General features: G+C 37.3%; 1 protein-coding gene and 1 long non-coding RNA gene across 2 annotated transcripts in view; one reads left to right on the top strand and one right to left on the bottom strand.

Annotated features, from left to right (window-relative positions):
- The first annotated feature begins 6554 nt into the window (after positions 1-6554).
- Positions 6555-11376, top strand: LOC115301631. The gene is made up of 2 exons (XR_003913202.1): positions 6555-6689; positions 11090-11376. It is a non-coding gene; the product is annotated as an uncharacterized LOC115301631 (long non-coding RNA).
- A 4236-nt stretch (positions 11377-15612) lies between these two features.
- Positions 15613-26629, bottom strand: part of GABRG3 (gamma-aminobutyric acid type A receptor gamma3 subunit) — a 666709-nt gene continuing 655692 nt past the window's right edge. Inside the window, exons 7-10 of the mRNA XM_029952275.1 lie at positions 26361-26513; positions 22405-22601; positions 22051-22110; positions 15613-16918 (exon numbers count right to left, since the gene is read on the bottom strand). Coding sequence (XP_029808135.1) covers positions 16637-16918; positions 22051-22110; positions 22405-22601; positions 26361-26513 — 692 coding nt within the window. The 3' untranslated portion in view covers positions 15613-16636. The remainder of the gene's footprint in view (positions 16919-22050; positions 22111-22404; positions 22602-26360; positions 26514-26629) is intronic.

The raw sequence follows: 26629 nt of genomic DNA on the forward strand, positions 1-26629 counted from the left end.
GTGTACATTGTGTGTGCATGAGTGCATGTGTGTAAGTGCATGCTCATATGTGTTTCTTTTACAGAAGAACTGTATAGAATCTCTTAATCAGTGAACGAATTCAGTATTTCCAAATTCTGCATCTAGTATTTTTATCTAGTGTCTTAGTTTGCCTCAATTTTTAAAGTTGGGTGAGAAAAATGAAATGAACATTTTAGAATAGGTATGGTACCAAAAGCTCAGGCATATGGCTCTTACAGCCATTCTCCTGGAGAGAGTGTCTTTCCTCTGTACCACTGCACAATCCTGTGACATGTCAACAGTGATGATGACAATAGCAATAGCCAGGACATCAGACATGCACTGCACATTGTTCACACACAAAGCCCAGTTCTACATATCTGACATATGTTACCTCATTTTATCTGCGGTATCTTCATTCATCACACTGGTAAATGGAGAGATACAGAGGCAGAATCAAAGAGTTTCAAACTTTAAGCTTCCCCACTCCCTCCAGTTTTCCAACCTTAAAAGAAGCCTGCTGTGTAACACTTTCTCAGAACCTCTCTGTCTAAGGTGACTGGCTAGTAAGATTTGCTGGTGCTCTCCCACACTCCAAGGACTTGACAGAGCACAGTATGGAAAACTCTTAACCCTTGGCCTCATTTTCTGTTTTTAAATATTATTAAACATTTTTCTTTTTTTATAGTTTATATACAACTACCAGTGTATTAGAAAAATCCTAATGTCTTGTTTTTACAGAGTAGAGCTACAATTTCCCCAATGTGTAATATCCATTACAAAATCATTCTGCTGTAAATCACTCCTTGACTCCTCACCCCCAAATAAAACTGAACCATGATTTACAGGAAAATAACCCAAAGGGTTTCCTCTTTGTACTGTGGTTTCTATAAGGTCTGAACTGAGATCAGTGAGTCTTTTTCTCATTGCCAGTGTAGCACCCATGAACTGGTGACAAGTTTAGGATTATAATATGGCAAGTCAGGTATATTCTAAGTGCATTAGGATTTTTTCTCACATTTTTAGAGAGCTTGGAGGCATATTGATATCTCTGAGTCTAAGCCTTTAATTTACTGAGGACTGCCTTGGTACTAGGTCATGATTGTTTATTAGCCTTAGCTGGCTTCATTTCTAATGTGGATTTCTATTCTTTTTCTCCTTATGTGTGCTTTTTCATGGTGGTTCACAAAAAAATAAACAGGAAAAGAAGCATTTAGAATCATAAAAATGATTCTATTAAAATGGGTAATACACCTGAAAATCTTTATTACCTGTTGTACCTACATGTGTAGGTACATGTGGGACTTCTTTTTACAATATTTGGTTTTTTAAGGGAGAATTACAATATCCAAGGTAGTGAAATTTTGTTTTGTTTTGTTTTGTTTTCTAGAGAACATATTTGATGTATGTTTTAAAAATCAGACCAAATAACCTGCTTTGGGGATGGTATTTGAAATACCAGAATAGTTTTCTGTTATCTTCTGGGATGATTCCCCCGTTCCTCTATGGAACCTTCATCCTCTGCCTTGTACTGGTGGCAGTGAGTCTGTCAGTGAGCTTGCCATTTGACAGAGGGAAGCTTTTTCTCATAAAGAAATAAGGCAGATCTTCAGCCTGCCAGTGACCGCCAAGCTAAACTTGGTATACAAGTGAAAAGTAGATTGTGTTGATAATCATGGGTACTCAAACCTTTTAATAACTAGAGGTTTTTGTCCAATTGGTCATCAATGTAATAGTTGTCACTCAGGCTTCTCAGCTTTATTGGCACAGTGAATCAAGTGTGATTTTTGATCTGAACTTTATGTGACACAGTCTCAAATATCTATAAATAGATTGATCTTGTATGAATTTTGATGTTTGATGTTTCTCTGTGCTTTTATATGATTCTAAAGAGAGTTCTTGGGACTCAGAACTCTAGAAATACATAAGAATTGATATATCTGAATTTGAAATGTGTCATTCTGTCACATGTGAAATAATTATTTTAATTTATGTTAAATTTGAGGTAATATGTGTGGGGATGTCTGGTGAATTTTAATTGAATTGGAGTCCTTTCATTTCCTTCACTGACCTTTGAAGTTACCATAAGATTAAACTATTTGAAGATAATTCTGACTTGGCAACAGCAGTCAGTGCTTCTCAAATTTTAAGGTGTCTACAGATGCAGATTTATTTCAGTAGGTCTGAGATGGGCTGAAGTATGCATTTCTAACACGCTTCCAGATGCTGTGGCTGTTGCTGTACATTGGCAAACCACATCCTGTGCTTATTGGTCAGCCATAGGGTTTTCCAACATTGTTTGCTGGTATTTGAACTGCAAGGTCTCCCACACCCACTTTCACTTCTGTTCACCTGTGTGGCAGAGACCCTTACTTGCCAAAATCCTAGCTTACTCTCTGTTTCCTGAGCAGGGAGCTGGACACTTCCCAGCATCCTGTGCAGTCAGTTAGGAGTTGCTGTGCTCTTTGGCTCTGCCTCATGGAATGTGTGCCACTTGCCAGCCCAGCCCATTAACAACTTCCACCTGTGAGACTCACTGTTTTTCCCCCTGGATAAATGAGAAAGAAGAGTAAAGCCATGTAGGGGAAGCCACATTAATCTCAGCATGTTGAGTGGGACTAAATCTCTTGATGGCTTGTCCAGGCTTCAGTGTGAGAAAGCTCTGATTATGTGAGGTAGATGAGATTTCAGAATTTGTTGTATCAGCTTCCCTTGGCTAATACAGTGACTGAGGCCATACTGCTTTTTTCTGTGGAGAAGACTTGCTACTTTAATCTCATTTCAAAAATACTTTTCAGTCTCAAAGACATATCCATTATGTTATGATTTCCACCTTCCTTCCATTCTAAGGGGACAACTAAAGAGATATCACAACTCCCTCTGGTTTCCACTTCTACATTCCTTCCTCCCAATTTAGTTAGATAAATGCTTTACAGATGTGTATTGTGAATATGGAGTCCTACTCCAGACCTGACACATGAAAATCTTTGGAGGAGGCACTTAGGAAGCAGGAGTCCTAGGTGTCATGCTTATCAGCAACAGAGTTACAAAAATAAGGAATTAGGCAAAATAGGCTTTGTAGATAGAAGAGGAAAATGGATTGGAGACGACTGGCTTTTTTAACTTTCCATTTTTTAAAAATGGCTTTCCTTTTATTGAAGATTATTCTCCTCAACTTTGCATTTTTCTTACATGTTTGGTTTATTCAATTATTTTCCCCCCTGGGGGAAAATGCGTAGGAGTTAAACTCTTAAAATCTAACTCTGACACCAAATAGTCTGTACGTTTTTGCATCTTGTTTTTAAAATGCCAGATTCTGCTTCTCCCTGGGTCATGTATACCCACTTGTCTGATGCCCCCATGTTTGCTACTTTACTCAATTCAGTGGTTTCATGTTCCATATTGGGTCCATATGAGGAGCTATATCCTGTATTCAAACCTTGCATGGCATGGCTGAAGAAGGTGAGAGGGACAAACAGATCAGATTAAGGGTGAGTGTCCAAATATCTGGCAGCCTTTTTTCATGAGTCTGTTAACACTTGAATTGCTCTGACACTCATATCTTTTGCCTTTTATTTCTATTCTATTGATCATCAATGAATTATGGCTAGTATTATCAGACAATGTGGTTTATCTGACTGGAGAGTTGTGTGTTTGTCTTCTATTGATTACATCATTATAACATTATGAGTTAAGCATTCACCACCAAAAAGAACATTTATTTCTAGACTATTAATAGATGGTCTAGAGCAGGTTGAATTGGTCTGAAAGCCAGAGGTGCCATTGTGTGGGTTGCCATGGCAATGAATAAGGAGTGCAAATATATAATGGCCTTATTGGCAGGGAAGGCAAATTCACATCAGAAATACTCATCTATTCCAAAGAAGATGAACCACTCTCAGGTAGATGGCTAGTGTCTCTAAGGAATGGTACCATATCAGAGGCATTGAGTTGACCTTTTCTGGTGATAGATGGGCACTTATTGGTGGCAGATCATTTTTGGTGATGGAAAGTCCATTTTGTTGAGCCTATGCATGTGTCCCATCCATATGGTTATTTTATATATGGTCCTGATACCATGAGAATCTGTACCTGTTGCTCATGCAAATTGCTTATGCTTTCTACCTCTATTCAGGCTTGGTGTCATATATAGAATCTCCATTTATGATGGGTATATCAGGCCTTATATCTTTTTTGGCAACTCATAATCAGGTATTAAATTTCTCTAAGTGCATTAGCAAACCAGGAAATGCCACTAGGTTGGAGAATGGTTGTCAATAGAAGGGCACAAAATTCAAAGCATTAGAATGATGATTATTCTATTACAGCCTGTCAGAGAGTCCATACAACATTCCTGTTTGCCACAGATACTATAAATGCCATTGGCTCTTTTGGGTCACAAGGACTACTTTGCATTTCAGCCTCTACTTATTCAATATCAAAGAAATATTCAAATATTTCTTTTGCTGTGAATACTACCCTAGATTTTCAGCCTTATGGTCTATACAATAAATATGCCAAAAATTATAACTAAATGTTTTATATATTGCTTCCAAATCCCAAAGAAGTATATCAAACATTGTATCCTTTTACTTATGGTAGGTGACTGAAGATGGAACAATTTGTCTTTACATGTAAAGGAGCTATCTAGATATGCTCAGGATCACCTGGCTCCTGGGAAAATCACTCATATAGTATGATTCTGGGTTTCCCCAGAATTTATCAGACTCTGGAATGAGTCTGTCTTACTAAAGCTTCTAATATCCTTAATTCTGCCATTTGAAAGATCTAAATAATTTTGAGTCCATTAAAATGGGCTAGTATAATGCTCTCTGGATATATCAAAATGATTAAAGTCCCTCTGGGCTTGATAGATTATGAAAGAAAGCACATGAGTTTACATTGTTCTGTTGTAAGAGTCAAAGTGTATTATTGGCCATTGCAGGTGAAAGCCAAACATTTTTTATGGCATATATTAACTGGGACTAAAATTAAAGCACTTGCTGGGTCACTAGCAGCACATTAACTGCCAGGCACTTTGTTCATTTGCTCTAGAAAATATATCACATCTGGAACAGCCTCTGTGAATGAATTTGATTCATTTTATAATAATCACAGTCTTTACAAAAGTCATTTTTTAAGGTCTATCTGGCTTTTGTACCAGACACATATATATGCAAGCTACAGAGGGGTGGTAGAATAATCTCTCCTCCATCTTTTACATTTTAGATGTAAGGAGACTGATACTCTCCAAAGAATATGACAATATTTTGGGCTTGCTATTTTGGCAAACTAGGGCAGCTAGGCGAGCTTCCACTTGACTCTCATACTATAGTAGTCCTCACTCCATGGGTCAGCAAATGTGGAAGCAAACTGACAGCTTGTTATCCATCGTAGTGAATATTGTATGGATCAAAGTCAGAAAGAAAAGGCATTTTGTCTTCTATCTAAGTGCCCCAAACAAATAAAATCATGAGCTTTTCTGTTATTGATTTAATAAGAACATGTTTATCTCTGATGTTTGCATTCTGATGTTTAGAGATACCTGATACCCTTTGTGGATATTGTGTTAACCATGATAGAAAATGACTTTTTTTGTCACATGAACAGATATAGCTTCGTTACTTTAGTCATCTGGTTTTATTTTCTTTAAATCCAATCGCGGGTTCCATTTTGGCAAGCTTTAGCTGGGATGCCATTAGTAAACACTTTTGCAACTAGAACACATTTTCTTAAAGTCTTCATCTCTCTGTCTTCATAGAGCAAATATGTGAAGATTTCATCAGAATTACAGTATGCATACTTCTCTTATACATTAGGAGCCTTACTGCTCTGGGATCCTGGAGGACTGGCAAAGGCAAAGAGAAAGCCTGACTTAACTCTCTGACTTCCATAGCCTCCTCTGACTTTGGACCCTTGTGTCATTTTGTGTTCCCAGGGAATTTTTAAAATTCATAAGTCAGTACCAAATAACTTTAGACATGCTGATTATTTTCCTTTCCTCCTGACACAGTTACCCTGGCAAACAGCTCCTTTGCTCTGGGAAATGATTGAAGGAAGAATACTAGGATATGCTCTTGGCCACGATGCAGAACTCTTTTCAAAGAGATCTGGCTCTCCACAAGGGGACCCTGAATCTGTGAATCAGCTTAAACCGGGGGCCATGATGAGGATCCATGAGTTTTCATCATGTCAACATTAGTTTCTGCCTGCTTGCTCTAGTACTTTCCTGATTATATACATCAAACAATGCCTCTGTGGCCTTTGCATCTATACCATTCCTATAGACTTTGGGATCAGTTAGCCACTGCCTCGGATGTTTGTGGATTGACATGCTCTGATTTTTCTTTCATTCCTAGAGCTTATTATTGTCATTGACTCCACTGCTTCTGAAGGTTAAGTCACACCCTGTGGCCCTACTACTCTACGATTTAATAATTCCCACTGAAACTAGGGATCCCAGGTCACTGGTAGCATAAAGTCCCCAACATCTGCTGCCTCCCCTGAGTTTCCATGGATGCTAGGGCTTCATTACTGATGTCTTTCTTAGTCTCTAGGTGTGGTTGAGAGGAATCCCTGAATGTCCCTGTTTGTGTTAGATGGTGGATGGATTAGTTGCATGTGATGGACCCATTCCAACATTCTCACCTCCCAAGACTTGGGCTTTTCCTCTACAAGGTATCAAGAAGGTACGTGGCATCTCAATTTATTTGGCTGAATACCACTCTGTATTCAGGTTTAAATGGTCATTTTACTTGAGTAGTTCATCATTAACCTCAAAAGCAAATTGCTGGTGCTATTTGATCCCTTAATATATAAATGCAGCCATCCCAGTCTATGATCAGTCCTCCTAGTTCTAAAATCCTTAAAATAACTTCCAGGCAGGCTTCCAAGTTTCCTTTCAATACAACTATTTAAGATGCCACAGGGTCCCAAGTGTATCTATCATCTCCTCTACAAACAGACCTGAGGCACTCCTTCTGGGTTATGCTTGGATGTAACTTTGAGCCTGGACCAATGAGGCTACTGGCCCAGGGAAAGCCATTGAAAGGTTTGCAGAAAAGAAAAACTAGTTTGGTGTTTGGCGGGAAGCTTAAATATGCCACTCCAGGTCTCAGGGTCCCAAATCTTGAGACTTTATGAAGTCTCTCCTTTACCGAAAATTCCAGTTTTGCAACCAGTAACTTCAGGGCCTGGCATGCACTCTCTTCTTACTTTACAAGTCAAGCAATCAAGTGAGTGAACATTCTATGTATTTCTTTTTATTTAAGAGTAACCTTTATTGATTTCTGGCAATACTAAAGACAGCTGACTTCAGTGTACTATTTGGGCACATTTTTTGATGACCCCCTGAAAGTTCTTTTACAAAGAAAAATGGGTTTAAATTAATTAAAAAGTAAGTTTTTACCACAGTAAAAGAACAGTCTCAGAAGTTCATTCCATAATATCAAGGTTTTCAAGACACTGACTGGCAAAGTGTAGCCACTAAGGACAGGAGTTTTGAAGTTGCTTGAAGTAATATTTCTAGCATTTAAATGTTTTTTTCTAGGCTTATGATATTGGACAAGTTATTTTAACCCATGTTTCAATTGTCTTATCAGCAAAATGGTGAAAAAAACAGTACCTCCATCACAGTGTGCTGGAAGAATGGAATAAATTCAATGTGTGAAAAGTTCTTAATACATAGTCAGGCCTCTCCATAAATGACAGCTGTTTTTAAAATTTATCTCTGAGGGGGCTTGCAACTTTGGCCACAAGCCAGGGAGAACTTGACAATTCTAGTAAGAGGAAGTGAGTAATGAACCAAAATATTTACCAGTGTTTAAGCACAGATTGAAGTAATTCTAGAAGTAATTGTTGAAGACACCAAAATAGATACTTTGGAGAGGTCTAATCAGCTTCTGAAAATCCAATGTCATATTTTGAGTCCTCTGTTAGGACTTAAAGCAGAGGTAGAAACAGATAGATGTGGTAGAAAATGTCTCATGGCCCCCACCCCACCTTCCACCAGCAGAGGGCCCATCTGGGAAGAGGTGGGACTGTTTTGTTGAAGTCATACTGGATGAGCTAGGGTATCCAGGTTGTTCATTTTTAGTAATATGTGTTCAATTAAAATAAACGAGTATAAAATTCTCTGTCTACCCACAATGGTGGTAATTATGATTGGTTTATAGTTTTTGTTTGTGAAAGTTCTCCTTTATTTAATGTGGGGCTGCAATGCCTTCCCACCAAGCCACTGTTTGGACTTTGGGGGTTGCCAGTCCTCCTTTCCAGATGCATAGACAGTACAGGGTTTCTGCCCACAGTTTTTAGTCCTCTCCTGAGCTGCAGGTGAGGCCCCAGAGGCTGGCACCAGTTGCCTTGACTTGGTTGGAGTGGGGCCTCCTGCTCTCTATTGATGGGTTAGAAATGTCTGTTCATGAGCTTTGGCAGGTGTGGAAGAGGAAGGCACTTCCTTTGGACACTGGCCGCTTGTAACCTGTCTGCCAGAGAAAAAGACACTTAACCTCCTCCTCTTCAACATTTGCAGAAACTGTCTCTGTGTGGTGCAGGGCAAGGAGCTGAGCCTCCAAGAGGTACACTGTGTGCCATGACCCCCTGGCAGGCAGGGCCCACATGCATATGGGTACCCTTGACCTCAGCCCCAGCCCACCTTTCACCAGCCTCTTGGTCAGCCACCCCAAACCAGAAAGATGCCCATTCCTGGCTCAAGTATTTGACAACATGTGCATTTATTTGTATTAGAAGTACAAACGTAGGAATCCAAATACAAATACAGAGTGCGACCCAGCCACTAGGCCCAGGTAGCCCAGGGCAGGGCACGGCCTAGAGGGTGCGGCGGGACTGGACCGGCAAAGCATGGCGTGGTGCCACCCGTGTCACCAAGGCACGTCGGGCACAAGAGCGCCCTTGTTTCACTAGGACACCACGAGCTGAGCTGCACGGCTAGCAGGGAGTTACATCCTTGAGAGAGGGGAGGAGGACAGCAGGACCTCAGAACCACCTCGGGACAGTGGGGAAGGGCCCGAGATGGCCCGAAGACTGGGAGTCAGGGCTACCAGGTCCATGTGGGATGACAGGGGAACAGGGACTGTTGGAGGCCACTTGGTGAGGGTGGGGACCCTGGCCTGGTCCTTTGTCTACTTTCCTGGAGAGGGGTGGGCACACACACTTGAGCAGAGTGGATCCCTTCTCATCTACACTGCGTGCCCACAGCCAATTCCAAGATGCTCTCAGGTTCTGGAGTCCTCTAGCTCTCTCCCACCTGAAGGAGATGGCTTCACAAGTAGGAAGGAGAGCAGACCAGCGCTTTTTCCCCCCCTTTCTGCCTGGGGCATCTCCCAGGGCTCCTGATGGTTTTACTTTCCACACAAGCTTCAAAAAGAGAGGACAGTCCATGCACTATGGCTAATTCCTATGTCACATGGTTCACACTAGAACTGATTGATGCCTTCTCATGTTGTACATGAAAGCTGCATCCTAAATAAGTGTGAGGATGGCTATTTGCCACCTACATCTTGAGAACTACTTTTAGCTTATCAGATAATCCTGGCCACATGCACAAATGATCATGGAATCACTCAGTTGTGCACCCAAGTGAAAATATGATCAAGAGTTCTCAATAGGAGGCAGAACTCAGAACCAACTTCTAATCAGGTATTTAAACTTGATTTTTTTAAAAGAAAGAATATTTCCAGAAAATATAGACTGTCGGTTTCCCTCTCTTTCTCCCTCCCTCCCTCTCTCTCTCTCCCCCTCACTCTTTATTCCTTAACTAAATGCTTAGTAAGCTAATACACTATCGCCACTATCGCTAGGAAAACTGCTCCTTTCTACTTGTTTCAACTACATTTGGGGTGGTGGGTAGAGTAATATACATGTTAATAAGTTGTTTCAATTTTACCACAGTACATACATACACAAATACACACATCACTGCATGTAAACACAAGATGGCCCTTTGCTTCTGACAAGACAATCCAGGCCTAATCCTTGAAAATTATTACTCTTCTAGAATCTTTCATAGAAAATGCACTCATGAGGAATGACCCTTTCACTCAGTCCAGGAGCTGCTTGTAAAGAAAAACATGTCATGTAGTTTTATAAATATATGCATGTAAACATTGTTCACTAGCACAAAATTAGTCATTTTTAAGGTCAAGAATGATTGAAAGTATCTTCTAAATATCTTAATACAGTTATTCTAAAGAGATACTATAATAGTAAACACTGTAAATATAATCAATATATTTTGCCTGTGTCTACTATCTAAAAGTAAAAAATCTCAAGATAAATTAGGGAGAATTAAAGCCTAGATCCAAATTGTGTAAAAAGAAGCATATTGATTGTCCTTTTGGCCTAAGAAAATCTGTGGTGTCTGTAGATGCATCCATTTTAGGGAAAAGAGTTCTTGGCCAACACACATGTTATCTTCATGAAAAAGAATAAAAAAGCCAAGTGAGATAAAACAAAGCAAGCAAGCAAGCAAGCAAACAAACAAAAACCCAGAAGCAACCAATAAGCAAAAAGTAGGTGGAGTGCTCTGTTAAGGAATAATTTCAAATTTGATTGAAGCAGGGTAGACAGACAAAGACTGAAAAGACACAGAGAAGTTATAGAAATGTTTTAGGAAAACAGCGTTTTAAACTAACATCTACATATCTAATATTGAAGCTAAAATCAAACGTTTCCATTTTCTTCTTAATTTAAGTTTTCATTTTGTTATTATTTGGGATAAAACATTAAACCTTTGTTTTGGAACAGCAGCTAGGGACTAGTATGGAACATGAAAAAGGATGTCGATGGTGACAACGGTGACAATGATAGTGACGATGTTGATAATGACGATGGGCATGATGATGCAGCCGAGTTTCTCTTCTAATATCTTATCCTTTGTGGCTCATAATTTGAAATTTTTGACATCATGTTATGTGAATTTTCTGTCATTACTTATCTTGTAATTACATTACAAGTCATTTCAGAATGCAGTTCTTTTTCTTTTCTATTTTTCTTCTTTTTATAGATTCTGGGCCTACTAACCAGGGCATGGACTAACCTACTCTTTGTTTTTTTTCTTTTTGGAAATTAGGAACTTTAATCCTTTTGTGGATAACTGATTAGTGTCAGAAACAAAGAAGAAATTCCAAATAGAAAAGAAGAAACTATGGCAGCTACCTTCTCAATCTGGGAGATTTCATTGTTAGAAATCAATCTTCACTATTATTTCCTATCTGTTCAGTTTAAACTGTTCAACAGACATAGAGAACCTTCTTTTCCTGCAGGAACCACTATCACCCTCACTTTGTGGAACTGGTCCACCGGGCTGAGAAAACTGTGTTGTGGTTACAAATTTGAAAAATGAAGTGGTGAAACTAAGCCATTATCTGAATGATGCAAGCATAACAATTTATATTTCCTTCAATTACCTGAATGCTGCATTCATACAGTGTTTGCATAGTGTATGTGCATGTGTGTACATGCATGTGTAGGTGTGTACATGCATGTTGTATGCATTTGTGTACGCAAGTATGTATGTGTGTGCATGTTTGTGTGTTTTGCCTACCATATTCCTATGTTATACAATCTGAAAAACCTACTTGGTTAGCTCAAAACATTGAAAACTTGTGACTATTCAACTAATTTTTTAGCACTAATTTAAACTAGTCTAAAATTTGGTATTTGTGTGAGCAGAGTAATAAGAGGCTTAAGGTATTTTATTGACAGCTTTAAAAAGCAAAGCATCATTTCGCTAAAGGACATATTGAAGAAAAATAATAGGAAATAGTCTTTCTTTAAGTTTAATAGAACTAGACCAGGTTATAGCCTGGAATTGCTGACTTGTAATCAGAAGAAAGTTAAAAGAAGGAATGGAAATGGTCTAGTCTCTAGTCCTCAAAACTATGAAACCTTAAAGAAGCCAAGTTTTTATTCTCCCAGAGCTATAAGTGACTGAATTATTATCTTGTTATCTCAACATGTACACTTTCTCTCTATAATGATAGGAATTTATTTCTAAAGTAAAAGATTAAGTGAAAAAGGAATACAAGAAGGGGGTTGTCATTTAGCCTGAACTGTTATTTTATTTTATTTTATTTTTGGCTCTTTGGACATGATTATACAATGCAGAGGTACTTTTTAAAAATTTCTTATAGTTTATTTATTTTTGAGACAGAGACAGAGTACAAGTGGGGGAGGGGGAGAGAGAGAGCGAGACACAGAATCTGAAGTAGGCTCCAGGCTCTGAGCTGTCAGCACAGAACCTGATGCAGGGCTTGAACCCACAAACTTTGAAATCATGACCTGAACTGAAGTCAGATGCTTAACCGACTGAGCTACCCAGGCACCCCATACAATGCAGAGGTACTTTTAAACCTTGTGAATCTGAATGTTTCCTACAGGCAAATTTGAGAGAAAGAAATAGGTACAAACTGCACACTTCCTCCATTTTGGGCAATTTGAAGAGGACTCAGCATAAAGTCATTAATTTAACAGCTACAGTATATTTACAACCTGTTTCTCCCCCCCTTATTTCCAGACACTTTCTAAATATTTTAAAAACAATAGTGTTCTGAGCATTTCAGTGTATCTTTATAAATGATTATGTTTACCCCAAGTCATTCATTAACTATTCTTTTTTTATAGAAATTGGATCCGAAACTTCATATTTTGTATAGTTTATAAACTCTCAGAAAAAGCAGATATTTGTAAGATCATTGAGAGAATTCAAAGTGCTTTGTGTCTTGAGAACATTTGGGATCTGATATAGTGATAAGTATAATGCTTGGAAACTAGTTATAATTCTTCAAGTTTGCAAAATAAATCACAGAAGGTTCTCAGTTATTGGCAGCTGAGATAAAAAATAATCAAGGAAGAAGAGGTTTTGTTTGTCTTTTTTTAGCCCTTTAGCTAGAGTGCCCCATTGCCTCTTAGTTGTGGCAAGTATCCATTAATGCAAAATGGGGTTATTAAATACCCACCTTTGCTTGCAGAGTATGATATTTTGCAGTAGCTTACTGTAGTAAGCTATGGTCAGATAAAAAGACTTGGCATGAAGGTTCTATGTGGGCACTCACATCCCATCAGAAACGCTATGTCATTGACTTTTAGATTGGCCCCAATTTCCCTTATGTAGCCTGAAAATGCTTTGCCATGGAGGAAACCATTTTTTTAATTGAATCAATAAAAACTGTATTCTTAGCTGATTTGACATACAATTAAGAATAGGACTGCTTGGGTGCGTGCGCGCACACACACACACACACACACACACACACATAATGAAAATCCTGTCTCCATCCATCCATAAGCAATAAATAAAACTTGGCATGAATATATATGATCATAGGAAATTAAAAATCTATAAGATGTGTATGATATAAGCTTTATGGGTTATTTTAAGGCATATGTTGGGTTAAAAGGGGGCAGTATTGGCTGGGTCAAAAGTAAATCATAGTAACATTTTCTTTCTCTGCCCAGTACCTGAGAATCTCTCCTCTGGCCACTGGTGTTGAGACTTTGTAGAAACTGACGGTTTCTAGGCTCTGAAGAAGAATTTTTCTCTAGTTTCATTAATGTGGGATGCCTTTTCTTTTGTCTCCCTCTCAGTCTGGATGCAGCTTAAAGTCACAGTTGTATGATCCACAGTGGTAAGAAATTAGAAATCCTTTAAAAATACATAATCGTCTCTGCAATTTATAATATTTCTGAAAGTGAGGAATACAGTAGCACCTTTAAAATACCAGTCACTTATATACCACCTTTAGAATACCAGTCACTTCCCCACAAGCTGCCACAAAAACACAAAAAATATTTCTCAAGTCTAAATGCAAAGTAAGCTGGGCAGGGCTGTAAGGGTGCTGGATCTGGGTGGAACAGCTTTACACCCATGCACCTCACACATACACTACTAACCAAGCATACTGGTGAAGGAGAGTCCTTTAATTGAAGAGAGATACATTTCCCTCACATTCTTCCTATGCCTCTCCTCTTCCTTCCTTCAAAAGGTAAACTCTACATACTTAATAAGAAAACTCCTGAGCTCTGCACCTGCATAAGGTACATACCATCTCCTGTATTGTGGACTGAAGGCTTATCTCAGGAGTTGAGATTGATAAAGAGAACTTGAAAAGATAAGTCTGCAGAGTAACTGACATTGGAGTGGTCTGAGGGGATGTTTGAGTTCGTTTTAGTCAGAACCAGAGTGGGTAGATTGCTGTATGTACAGGGGTCTATTTTACAATTTGTGAGTGAACATCTATGAAACTCTCTTGAGATAAAAGTTTTCCTTTATGGATAATGACCCATGAACTGGTGTTTAAATCAGCAAGATGACTGAGGTCAGAGGGAAGAGAATGGTTGGATTCAGAAAACAGGTTATTTGTATGTATATCCTACACATATAATTTAATAAGAGTTCCAACAATACCCAAATATTGAGTAGCTTTGAAATAAGAGGCATTAATATAATTTTAAGGTAAAATTGGACCAAAATTATCTTATAAAAGTGTCCTTAGGTTAATTCACTTCCAAGAAGGATTTCACTAGAAAATTTATTTCCCTCCATAACTACTTTTAAGACATAACAGGTTGAAATTCTACTGTTAGATATAATATTGTTAGATATTATAAATTCACAAAGATGAAAATTATGTTCAAAGAAGACTGACTTTGGACCACCTTCCATGGGTACTCAGTGCTTTGGTGGGAAATGGGATTCTTTTGATCAGGGTGCCTCCAGGACACTACTGCCAAGTGTGGAGGAGTTGTTTATGCATGACAGACAGAACAAGGATGCCAATATGCAAAATTCTCCAATAGAGTAGAAATTTCATGTAAGCCAATAGGTTTGTTTCTCCACAAATATTTATCATTATTTTAAGTTTCAAAATGAATTTGTGAAATAGAACCCAATTGGCTTGTGGTCTATATAGCAACTATCAAATCAAAAGGCAGGGAGATCACAGGAAGAAAAGCAATGAACTTGGATGTCTCACACTCTATAGACTCATTCTTTGAAAGCTGGGTGATCATATATCAATCAATGTATTTGCATTCACTTGATATGAATGATGTTTCATAAATATAAACAGATTCATATTTTACTTTTCTAGCCTCTTCCACTCTCATTACCTTATGTCTGGTCTGCATCCAGTAAATTGTGTGAAATAAGCACTTTTATATTCTTTCTATGTATGTTATTTTACCTTTTCTCTGAGTAATGATTGTACTTACAATAGATAATTAAAATAAAAATTTATGGTTTCCAATAAAATTAATTCAATTTTCTTGGTGAGAAAGATTAGAAGTACAGAGATACTGGTACCAAAATTTTAGTACCAAAATTTTAATAATACATTATTAATGAACTGGCAGGACTGTTTTTCCTACCAATGGTGGGAGTCTTCTGAAGAGTCTTGTGAAGTATATACTGGCATCCAGTTATAATAAAGAACTAACATCAAGAAGCAAATTACTTTTGTGTTATAAAAATATCAAAAGAGTAATTATTTCAGGGGATTTTTTTCTTTGGGCTTTTGCTACATATTCATATTTCAAAGTATAAAATAATTTTGTTCATCAAAATATATCATTGATGATAGCCATTGCCCTTTTTTTTGCATCTAAAGTTGATTTGACTTGAAAGTTAATATTCACTAAGAAAATTTTAAATTCCATATATGTTTCTTTCACATTTTGGGAAACGTTTTCAAGACAAAGGCTTATGAGTGCTGTACACTTGTCTTTGCAAAATGAAGATAATCACTGAACCTGTAAGAGTATAACTTACACAAGACCCGCATTCTGGGGTTGTGTTTTGGTCTAGTAAAACACAACTCTTAAGGTAAAACGTTGAACTCCAACTGAACTAATCCAAGAATGCAAATTTAAAATACTGCTGACTTTAGTAGTTTGGAATAAAGTAATAACCTTCTGATGTTCAGAGATAATCAGTATCATTGACTTCAGCAACATGAGAATTTTGCAAATAATATTTTTTTCTCAACTGGAAACTTGTTGGATGATGCATGTACACCTTTCCCAAACCTAGGGTGAGATTACTAAAGAAATGCTAGCTAACAATGATAGTGCCAGAGTAAAATAGGCCACAGAGAGAGGAACTCGGGTCAAAACTCACTGCAGTTCATACTTGAACTCAGACTGCCCAGGAACACGGGGCTGGGGTTAGCACGAGTGTATCCCAGCAAACAGTGACTCCATACACGTGGGCACTGGTGCTCCTAAAAGTTGGTTAGGCAAGATATAAAAGGGGTCTTACCTAAGAGAGCTTCTCAGATATTTGCTTGCATGTTTTATAGATTTCCTTGCAATGACAATTGGCAACTGTTTCCAATATCCAAAAACCAGTCATAAACATCACCAAGGTACAGATTCAATAAGGGATTAGCAAGAATATCACTTTAGAACTCAATTAACGTGTGCGTGCCTGCTTGTGTGTGAGTGTGAAATACATAATAGAAATTGTTGCCGTGTACTCTTGCACCGCTCAAAGGTAATGTATAACTTCAGATAAACTGAGCAGTGTTTTCCTTCCTACTCCAGTTTGTCACCACTAGTCTAGGGAGGGCGAGAGTAAAGAGTAAAACATAGTGCTCTTTCCTCATCACCACAGCAACATTTAGAGATACAGGTATCCAACCCAATAGACCAAGTTGAAGAGCAGGAATGATGTAGGGAAAAAGACCCGAGAATATGAGTCCAGCTCCAAGATGTCTATGTGAATACGCCCCTTTCTCCAAGATCCAGCTTTGCATTCTTCATAACAGCAGAAGAAGCTCTGACAGTCTTTGCCATCCAGACACTCATAGACACAGGTATCTTCAAATTCCTGCCAGTACACAGAATTGTTTAAAGTGATCATTGCAGGTGGTGGTGGCCTCATGTCAAGGAGAGAATAGTTCTGTAGGCAACAAGAATGACATAAGAATCATCATATAATGCAATAAGAACATCCTGAGGTAAATCAAGCAATAGATGCATTGTTATATCTGTCCAATAGATTAGAAGGATAATGCCATGCCCATTCCCACGCATCCCCCATCCCTGAACTAACAGTTCAATCTTAGAGTTAATTCTGCTAATTAAAAATTTGAAAATCGAATGCAAAAAAAGTACAGGGCAGTTTTTAAAACTTGCATATCTCAGATATTGGTGAGGGAGACTGAGCACATATTCAGATATGCATTAACTATTTCAAGTTCTGCCTACTTTTTTGTTGATTTGGAGTAAAAATGTACATATTGTACATATTCCCTTAAATGTTAAGCACTGCATATATTGAAATGTGGAAAGATAAGTTTGTATTTTTTTTCCTAATTAGTAAGTAGTAAAAATATGGTATTATAAGACTGATGAGAGAATATTCTTGTTCAATGTAATTAAGGTAAAAATGAACTTTTAGTGTGTGGTGGCCAGACACGACTTGTCCCATACAGAGAAATAGCCAAAAGTGTGTACAATTGGAATGTTTTATTTTCTACTTCCCAAGCTCTCCTCCTGATGTGGAACAGTCAGTGTGGGACCTGTATAGGAGTAGATGTTCACTCTTAAATGAGAGGAATCATTATTAACCTTGAGAAGGGGCTTCAAATAGACTTCTCAATTCCTCAGGGACTTGTTTGAGCTCTCCACGATAACTATGAATTATGTATTAAGTTGAAGTCTGTTAAGAGGATATATTTCTAAATTTGAGTGAATAATATGAGAGTATTAAGAATTATAGTTGCCTTTCTGCTTTAGTTTTATTTGTGCTGGTTGAACTGAGGGATCGAACTGTGCCAATGGAAGTAGTGGAAGCTGAAATCAAGGGAGATTTGGACACACAAATCTAGTTTTCAGCTAGCTGGTTAGGTCTTTTGTTCCTTGCTGGGGGAGAGTGACTTTCCAAAATTCATTAGGAAGCATCATGAGTACCTCTTATGCAACTGACCCTTGAACAACATGGATTTCAATAGTGTAAGTCCACTAATATGCAGATTTTTTCAATGAATACAAGTCAAGTCCTGTAAATGTGTTTTCTTTTCCTTATAATTTTATTAATAACATTATTCTGTAGTTTACATCAATGTAAGCATATTGTATATAGCACATATAACATACAAAATATATGTTAATCAATTATTTATATTATCAGTAAGGCTTCCACTCAATAGTAGGCTATTAGTAGTTGAGTCATTGGAGAGTCAAAAGTTATACACAGATTTTTTTACTGTGTGGGAGGGGTGGGGGGGCAGCACCTTTAACCCCTGTATTATTCAAGGGTCAACAATATTTTATTAAGGGTCAACTATATTTTTACCAAAAACTAGTATTACAAGAAAACATTGTACACTTTTCCTTTTATTCTGGATTTTAATTGGATTGAATATGTTCATAGCCATGTGGAGTCAAAAACCAGAGAGAAGCAAGTAAAAGTGTAGAGCACTCAGTGTTACTACTGGTAACCTTTTGAGAATCCTTCTAATTCAGAAGTATTTGTGTGTGAGATCCAACCCAAAGTGAAATGTACCAGTCTACATGTTGACTAAGCATTGACTACTCCACACATACCAATGACCAGTCAGGAGTGTCATACTGAAACCTTCAACCTTCTTCCATGCCTTTGGGCAATGGACAGATATGAAAACTTTGTTGTTCTATAGGCTCTACTGTGGATACATTTCCTCAAAGTTAATAGTTCTTAAACCTGAGTAGGTAAAAATCACCAGGGGAAGTGGTTGCAGAAAAAAAAGTTGATTCCTTCTGTACTTCAGTGCATTTGACGAATCTGTATCTTTTTGGCAAGCTTCAATTGGAAAAATCTGCTTTTATTAAATAATTGCATATGTGCTTTGACAGTGTTCAGCGAGATATTTATCCTTTCATTTCTTCAATGCTTTGTGCCTGTGAAGTGACACACAGATGAGAAACATGCAGGACAGGCCAAAAGAAAAATGTTGACTCAGAATGGGCATCAGAAAGCACTGATGAAAACAGCTTCCTAGAGATCTAAAGGGTAACCAAGGAGCTGCAGGCAAATAAGCAGCAAGGTTTCTGGGGGCAAGGAAACCTCTATTCACTTCTTAATTTAGCAGACTAAAACTCATGATCACTGAAATATAAATAAACCTGATCTAATAATTAAGAGGGCTTTTAATAAATAAACAAATATGAAATAAAATGAATTGCATTTTATAATATTGAAATTAAATTTAAGATGCTAAGATACCTAAGCATATGTTAAACTCCTTACATACTTTTTAAAATGTATATCTCTCATTTATCATAAGAATTTCAAACTGGGTTCAACTGGAGATTTTAATTAGTGCGTCTCCAAGGTTGCCTGCAGCCAAGCAGGGTCCTTGACTCACTCCTGCTTTCCCTGCACGTATAATGCAGTCCCTTGATGTCCCTGGAAACCCTTTCCTTCCTGGGTGGCAGGTTCTACTCCACATATGAAGTAGTTAACCTTGCATTTTACAGGTTAGGAAACTGAGGTACAAAGATGTTCAAAGAGCTTCCCCAAAGTGCATACATAATAGTTAGTGGGCCTGGCTGCTGTCCCTCATTGCTCAGAGACTGATCATCTCTGCAGATGTTGGTGATAGAGGGCTCCTTAATTAGCCTGACCCTGTGAATCTTTCAGCATAGAACTGAATACATTGAGTTTATTTTTGTGAATGGTGTAAGAAAGTGGTCTAATTTCATTTTTCTACTTTTCAAAAAAATTAAGTTTATTTATTTATTTTGAGAGAGAGCACACGCATGGTAGAGGTAGAGAGAAAGGGAAATAAACCAGGCAGGGCTCTGCACTGTTAGCACAGAGCCTGACACAGGGCTTGAGCTCATGAATCATGAGATCATTACCTGAGCCAAAGGCAGAGGCTTAATGGATGGAGCCACCCAGGCACCCTTGAAAACTCCATTTTCTTTGGCTATTTTATGAACTTTTGTTTAAGAGCATGCTATGTCTTCTCACCTGGCCTGTAGCCCTTTCTTTCTGAATTGTTTTTCTATGTACTTCCTTCACGGTCATTACACTTTTCCTCATTAAAACAAAACAAAACAATTCTTCAGGTTTTGTGAAAATTTATTTATTTCCTATGTAAAGGTTCTTTCTTTTGGCAATATCTTTTGTATACCAAAGGTGTCAGTATTTCTTCTTTCACAACCAGTCCCCTGGCTGTGTGTGATAACGTGCTTTCTAGGCCTCAAGCTGTTTGTTCTGATTTGTTTTTGTTTAGAGCATCCCCACTCCCAACCCTTTCCCTTCTCTGTCTGTTGCTATTTGGAAGCATTTGCTGGCAAATCTGTAGTTCTCTGTGGCTTCCCATAGCTGTAATAGTGGCTTCAGCACTCACCTTCTGTCAGAACTAAAATGAGAATAGATAGCCAAGCAGTCTCCTTTAAAAAACATGTTGAAATGCACTAAACTTAAATTACTAATCGTCAGTTAGAAGACCATGTGTGGTATGTAGGTGGGCATAAAGCATTTAGTGTAATTAGTGAATTGATATGTATAAAGAAATATGAATAGTTATATACAAATTTTGTTATATCATAAAAGAGGAGCTCACGTCAGTAATTTTAAGTTTCTCAATTTTTCAAAAGTTGGATTCTTACCTCAAGCCACATACTAAGACTGCATTGCTAATTAAATTTAACAATATTATAAATTGTTGAACCTTCATCATATAGGGCTTAATTTCTACATATTTCAGTTTTCTCTTTGGTAGAATGGGTAAAGTTAAATGAACTGATACATGAAAGCAGTTAAAATATAGTGTTGAACAGAGTAAGTGCTCAAAAGAAAGTGATGGGGAGTTAGATCATTCTGAGGGTAGCGGGGACCTTCCCAAGGAAAACACAAGAGTCAGAAACCACAAAAAGAAAGGCTGATAGGTTTGGCAACAGGAGACTTAATACATGTGGAGAAAAGCACAGGAAATGACAGTGACAAAGGGCCATAAAACGGGAATAAAACTACATAACAAAAAAACCATATTAATATGCTTAATTATTCTGTATGTGAGTATATAAATTTTATGTTATATAAAATACAATATACATAGTATATAATATAAATAATTGGCAGATTGCCTTTTAACATTTAAAAAGTTAAAAGACATAACATAGTGTTAAATGTTCTATTAAGAAACTTACATAAAAGAAGACATAAGAAGCAATTTACAGTAATAGAAATGTGAATAAAAAATAAACAAGTGAATTAAATTTGTCAGTAATCAAAGAAATGATAAAGGAACAGTTTGCAGGAGCCATTTTTCTGTTTGTCTATCCAGCCTAATGCAGGGAAAGTTTTGGGAGGTGTGTGTCCCACACAGCTAATGAAGTCAAGCAAGTCTTTTGGCCCAGCGTTTTTGCTTCTAGGAATTTGTATTAATAGTCACAGGTATATACAAAACTGCCATGATAAGAATATGTATAAAAGTGAAATGCTGTGGATTAGCCCCATATCCAGCCACAACTGTCTGTGCATCAATCATTGCGTATAATTTAATCATTAAATAATCTCATAAAACAATATAACACAGAAATTTATTCATAACATATTTTTGAGTTACAAAACAGAAATATGTATGTATATGCTGATCCCTGGGTAGAAGAATTATGATTATATTTTTCATTTTCCAAATTTTCTAAATTGAATACTTTTAAAAATTCTAAACACTTGGGGCACCGAGTGGCTCAATTGGTTAAGCGTCCAACTTTGGCTTAGGTCATGATCTCTTGGTTCGTTGGTTGGAGCCCCGAGTCGGGTTCTGTGCTGACAGCTAGCACAGAGCCTGGAGCCTACTTCAGATTCTGTTATCTCCCTCTCTCACTGTCCCTCCCTTTCTGGCTCTGTCTCTCAAAAAAATTAAATAAAAAACATTAAAAATTTTTTTTTAAATGTAAAAATGTAAACACTTTTGAAAGGAGTGTGCGCAACACTCACTGTTATTCAATACATGCATACATAAACAATAACATATCATTCAAAATTAGTTTAGTAAGAGTTCTCAGAAATATTTGCACCTTTAATGCTATACATACGGAAGGGGCTTGAAGGCTTATTCGCTCATGAATCCATCTTGAGGAATCTGGATTCAATAACTACAAGAAAACCAGAAAAAAAAATCAGAAAACTTCTGTTAAAATCTGCTTTACAAATCACCTTAATTAAGACCAATCTTTCACGTGTGATCACATTAATCCATGTCACTGGTAGGTAAAGCTGAAGAGGTGCTTTATGGTCATATTCGTATCTTCAAAATGTTTGTCCTTTTTTTTTTAATGTCATGTTGAATTAGCTAGTTATATAACAGTGCATAAGATCCTTAGGAATAAGGATCCTTTTTGCAAACTATCCTTCTACCTTTCCAGAAAATCTTTGCTACTGGAACTCACCGATGTTTTCTTCTTAGTGGTAGTTGGTTTTCTACAACTTGAATAATAGTTGAGGGTGGCGTACTCCATCAGAGCAGCAAAGACAAATAAGAAGCAAACAGTCACAAAGAGGTCCATGGCTGTCACATAGGACACACGGGGCAAGGAATTCCTGGCAATGGTGCTGAGTGTGGTCATGGTCAGGACTGTGGTGATGCCTGTACAGGGGATAGTTATCAAGTTGTAAAAGGAACCATATCAAATTCCTCCACTCCAACAGTGTTTTATTTTTAGGTAAATCTTCTTGACATTGCCTAAATGTAATACTACTTTTAATTTTAATGTTTATGAAATTTTGCAAGCAACATTTCCATAAAGTTTTTATCATAGCCTTCAAGTCAACACCTTTCAATTTATGCAGAAATTCACAAATTGTTTCATATTTTCTTTTAAATATTTTTAAGTGATACAGTTTGCAGTCTTCCCCTACATTCTGTCTGTACCACAGCTCACACTGTTCTTTTGCACAAATAAACCATTTCCTTTCTTTTTCTTTATGCAATCTGTGACCCCCCCCCCTTCTTTAAGACCAAGATGAAGTACCACTTTTCCTGAGGTCCTGCTGCATGCACCTCAGAGTTGATAACATGTGAATCAGCACTACCCTGTGCTTTCTATGTACCTTGTTTCTGCATTAGCATAGATAATTGCATATGTCTTTATAGTTTTTGCATGACTGTCTCCCTGAACAAATTGTGCAATCATTGCAAGCAAAACTGTATTTTGCTCATCTTAGCTTACCTATCACCAAATGTGCCTGGCACATTTTAGACATTCTGATGAATGCTTCACATGGAATGCATTGATTCATTGATCAATTAGTTAACCCATAATATTTAGTGTTGGTCTGACTTTGACTATTTCGATACTTAGTGAGACAATTCTAATGATTTAATCAAAGACTGTGGAAAAGATTTAGAAAAGAGACACCCATGTGATGGAAGTTTTAAAAGGAAAAAGAAATAAAAAAAGATGGAGGCTACTAAACATGAAAAAGAATGAAATGACTGGATGATTACTATGCAAAATGAGGTAAGACTAATTCTTCCCTAGATGAGCTCCTGAGAAAACAGAACCTGCTACAGCTGTTGGACAGGCAGGCAGGTGACATGGATCCTGGAATCACAGGAGTATGGACATCAATACTCACTACCTGTGTGGCTGAATGAGAGTACTAAAAAAATATCTGCCAGGCAGTAATACTCAGTGATGAGGTAGATATGATAGATAAATGCACATTAGTTCCCACCTTTGCTGTAGCATCACAGCTTCTGTGGAGTGAATGCCTCCCTTACTTCCTCAGGGAGGATAACCAAGGCCAGTTGGAGGATGAGGCTAATGGCACAGGGTGGACAGCTTACCCATGTTTAAAGGATATTGATCTGGAAGTCCAAACCCCTGGTCTTGCTCTGGGCCTTCTCAGCATTTGGTCATGTAAAGTCACTTACCTTCTTTGAATCTGTTTCTTTAATCACTATGGTGAAAACAGAATGCCAGCTCTCCTTACTGTAGGTGGTAGAGTTGCCATACTTCATGTAAAACTGCAACGTAAATGTGGGGCACTTGGGGGGACTCAGTCATGGTTAAGCATCCGACTTTGGCTCAGGTCATGATCTCATGGTTTCTAAGTTTGAGCCCTACATTGGGCTCTCTGCTGTCAGCACAGAGCATGCCTCGAATCCTGTGTCTCCCCATCTCTCTCTGCTCCTCTTCTACTTGTGCACTCTCTCTCAAAAATAAACAAATATTTTTTAAAATTCTGTGTAAACTTGAAAAGTCTACACTGATGGCAGGTGCTTTTTTAATACAAAAATATTTAATAAATATGCAACTTAACTTAAAAAATATGGTGACCATGTCATGCCTACATATGTAGGTAGGAACTTTTTTATTAAATTTGGGGCTTTTTAACTTCATTGCTTCAAATAATTTTTATCTTATTCATTTTATTTGATCTCATTCTGTAACACCAGTTACACCTATGTTATACATCTTCATGTTGTCCAGCAGACCACTGAGCTTTGTTTATGTTCCAGAATCTCTTATCCCTATCTTATTGAGATTAGATACATTTTGTACGATGGTCTTCAATTATGCATGAACTTTTTTTTTTTGCCATCTTGAATCTGCTTTTAAGCCCATTTAATGAATTTTTCAACTACTATACATTTCATTCTAGAATTTACTTTTTAATATACTTTACTTGCTGAGATTATCCATCTGTCCATTCATCAACATTATATTTTCCTGTAAGTCCTTTAACATTGTTAAAATAGCTGCTTTGAAGCCATGTCTGCTGATTCAACATCAGAGTTGTCTTTTTATATTGACTCTCTTTTTTTCTTGATCATGAGTCACATTTTCCTGCTTCCAAGAATATCTAGTAATTTTTTATTATATACTTAATATTGTGGATGATACATAGAAACATTATGAAGTATGCTATTCTTTTTTTTTTAATGTTTTATTTATTTTTGATACAGAGAGAGACAGAGTATGAGAGGGGGAGGGTCAGAGAGAGAGGGAGACACAGAACCGGAAGCAGGCTCCAGGCTCTGAGCTAGCGGTCAGCACAGAGCTTGACGCGGGGCTTGAACCCACGAACGTGAGATCTGACCTGAGCCGAAGCCGGAGGCTTAACCGACTGAGCCACCCAGGCGCCCCTATGCTATTCTTTTTAAAAGCATGTTAAATGCTTTCTTTTGACAGTTGATTTACTGATGGTTCTCCCTGATCCTGTCATGGCTTGGTATAAACTTTATTCAAAGCAGTCCTACAAATGCCCCCTTGAGTCTTAGGCACAGCCTTTCTGGTGTCTCAACTAAATATTCTGGTATTAATGACATTTCTTCACTCTTCTGGAGTGTAGTATCTCTATCTCCTTAGTGACATTCTGGTAACTCTTTGACAGGACTTTTACAGTCTCAAGTTGTGCAACCAATACTACATATTATATTGTTTTGAAGCTGATTTTAAAAGTCATGCTTACCTATAATCTATAATTGTGAGGTTGTAACCCCAAGAATAATTACTAAACTGGTGTTGTAATTTTGTTGGGTGATTTATCAATTTTATTATGTTTTTTCTATAAGCATGCAAAACTAACACTGGTAGAAGATATTACAGGTTAGAATTTTTTTTGCTCAAAGAGTACTTTGGTTTTGAATGAAGAATGAACTAAGAAATACAGAAAAGGCACCATGTAATGTGAGAGAGTGCAAAGAATTTAAAATTGGGGCAGCTTCTTCTTTTTTCTGAAAGACATTTTTCTGGGAAAACAACCTATATATCCAATCTTATATATTAGCTCTTTTCACAAATCAAAATATTGAAAGTTGAGTAATATTACCATCATAAAGAAAAATTGATTTAAAATGTTACACAATTCTATGACCACTGAAATTTAATGTTTTATTGAGAGGATTTGGTGAGGGGTGGTCCGAGGAAAATTCATGAAAAGACATTGAACATTAGTATGTAGATTATAGCTGAAAAGAATGACCACCTTCCTGTTTGATGATAAAGTTGCTATAGACAATCTTTTCTGTTATTGAGAGACTAATGATATAGTGTTTTCCGTCCTCAAAAGTGCATGAAAATTTGTGTCTCCTTACACTGATGTAATGAGATTTTCAGTGTGACAGATTCAAAGGACATGACTACATTTTTATGATGACATTGTCCTTAGAGCATAGTATCAATGATGCAATTGATTTGTTCTGAATTCCTAACCTCAACTTATTTTAAGTGGCACACATGGAATTCTATTTTCAGAAAGAAGAGTCTAACTTAACTATTGAAAGCAATCTAAGCACATTTGAATTAAGACTTTTTCATTGGAAGTATTCTTATGAATACTTCTGTATTAATATTATACAAAATGGTAGAGGAGTTTTTGTTCCTTTTTTTTAACTCACCTAATGCTGTTCTTGCTGGTGTAGCATCTTTTTTGATCCAAAATGACACCCAGGATAAAACCACAGTCAGTATACAGGGAATGTATGTTTGAATAGTGAAGTATCCCATTCTTCTACTCAATTCGAAATATATAGTCATAACAACATAATCACCTGTAATTAAATAATGTCAAAAGTAAAACAACTTTCTTTGGTTAAAAAATAATTCAGGGAAATAATTTTGTTAAATGTATGACTTGGGTAAAAGTATACAACTACAGTAATGAGTT

This window comes from Suricata suricatta, chromosome 9 (genome assembly GCF_006229205.1).
Source record: "Suricata suricatta isolate VVHF042 chromosome 9, meerkat_22Aug2017_6uvM2_HiC, whole genome shotgun sequence".
NCBI classification, from domain to species: domain Eukaryota; kingdom Metazoa; phylum Chordata; class Mammalia; order Carnivora; family Herpestidae; genus Suricata; species Suricata suricatta.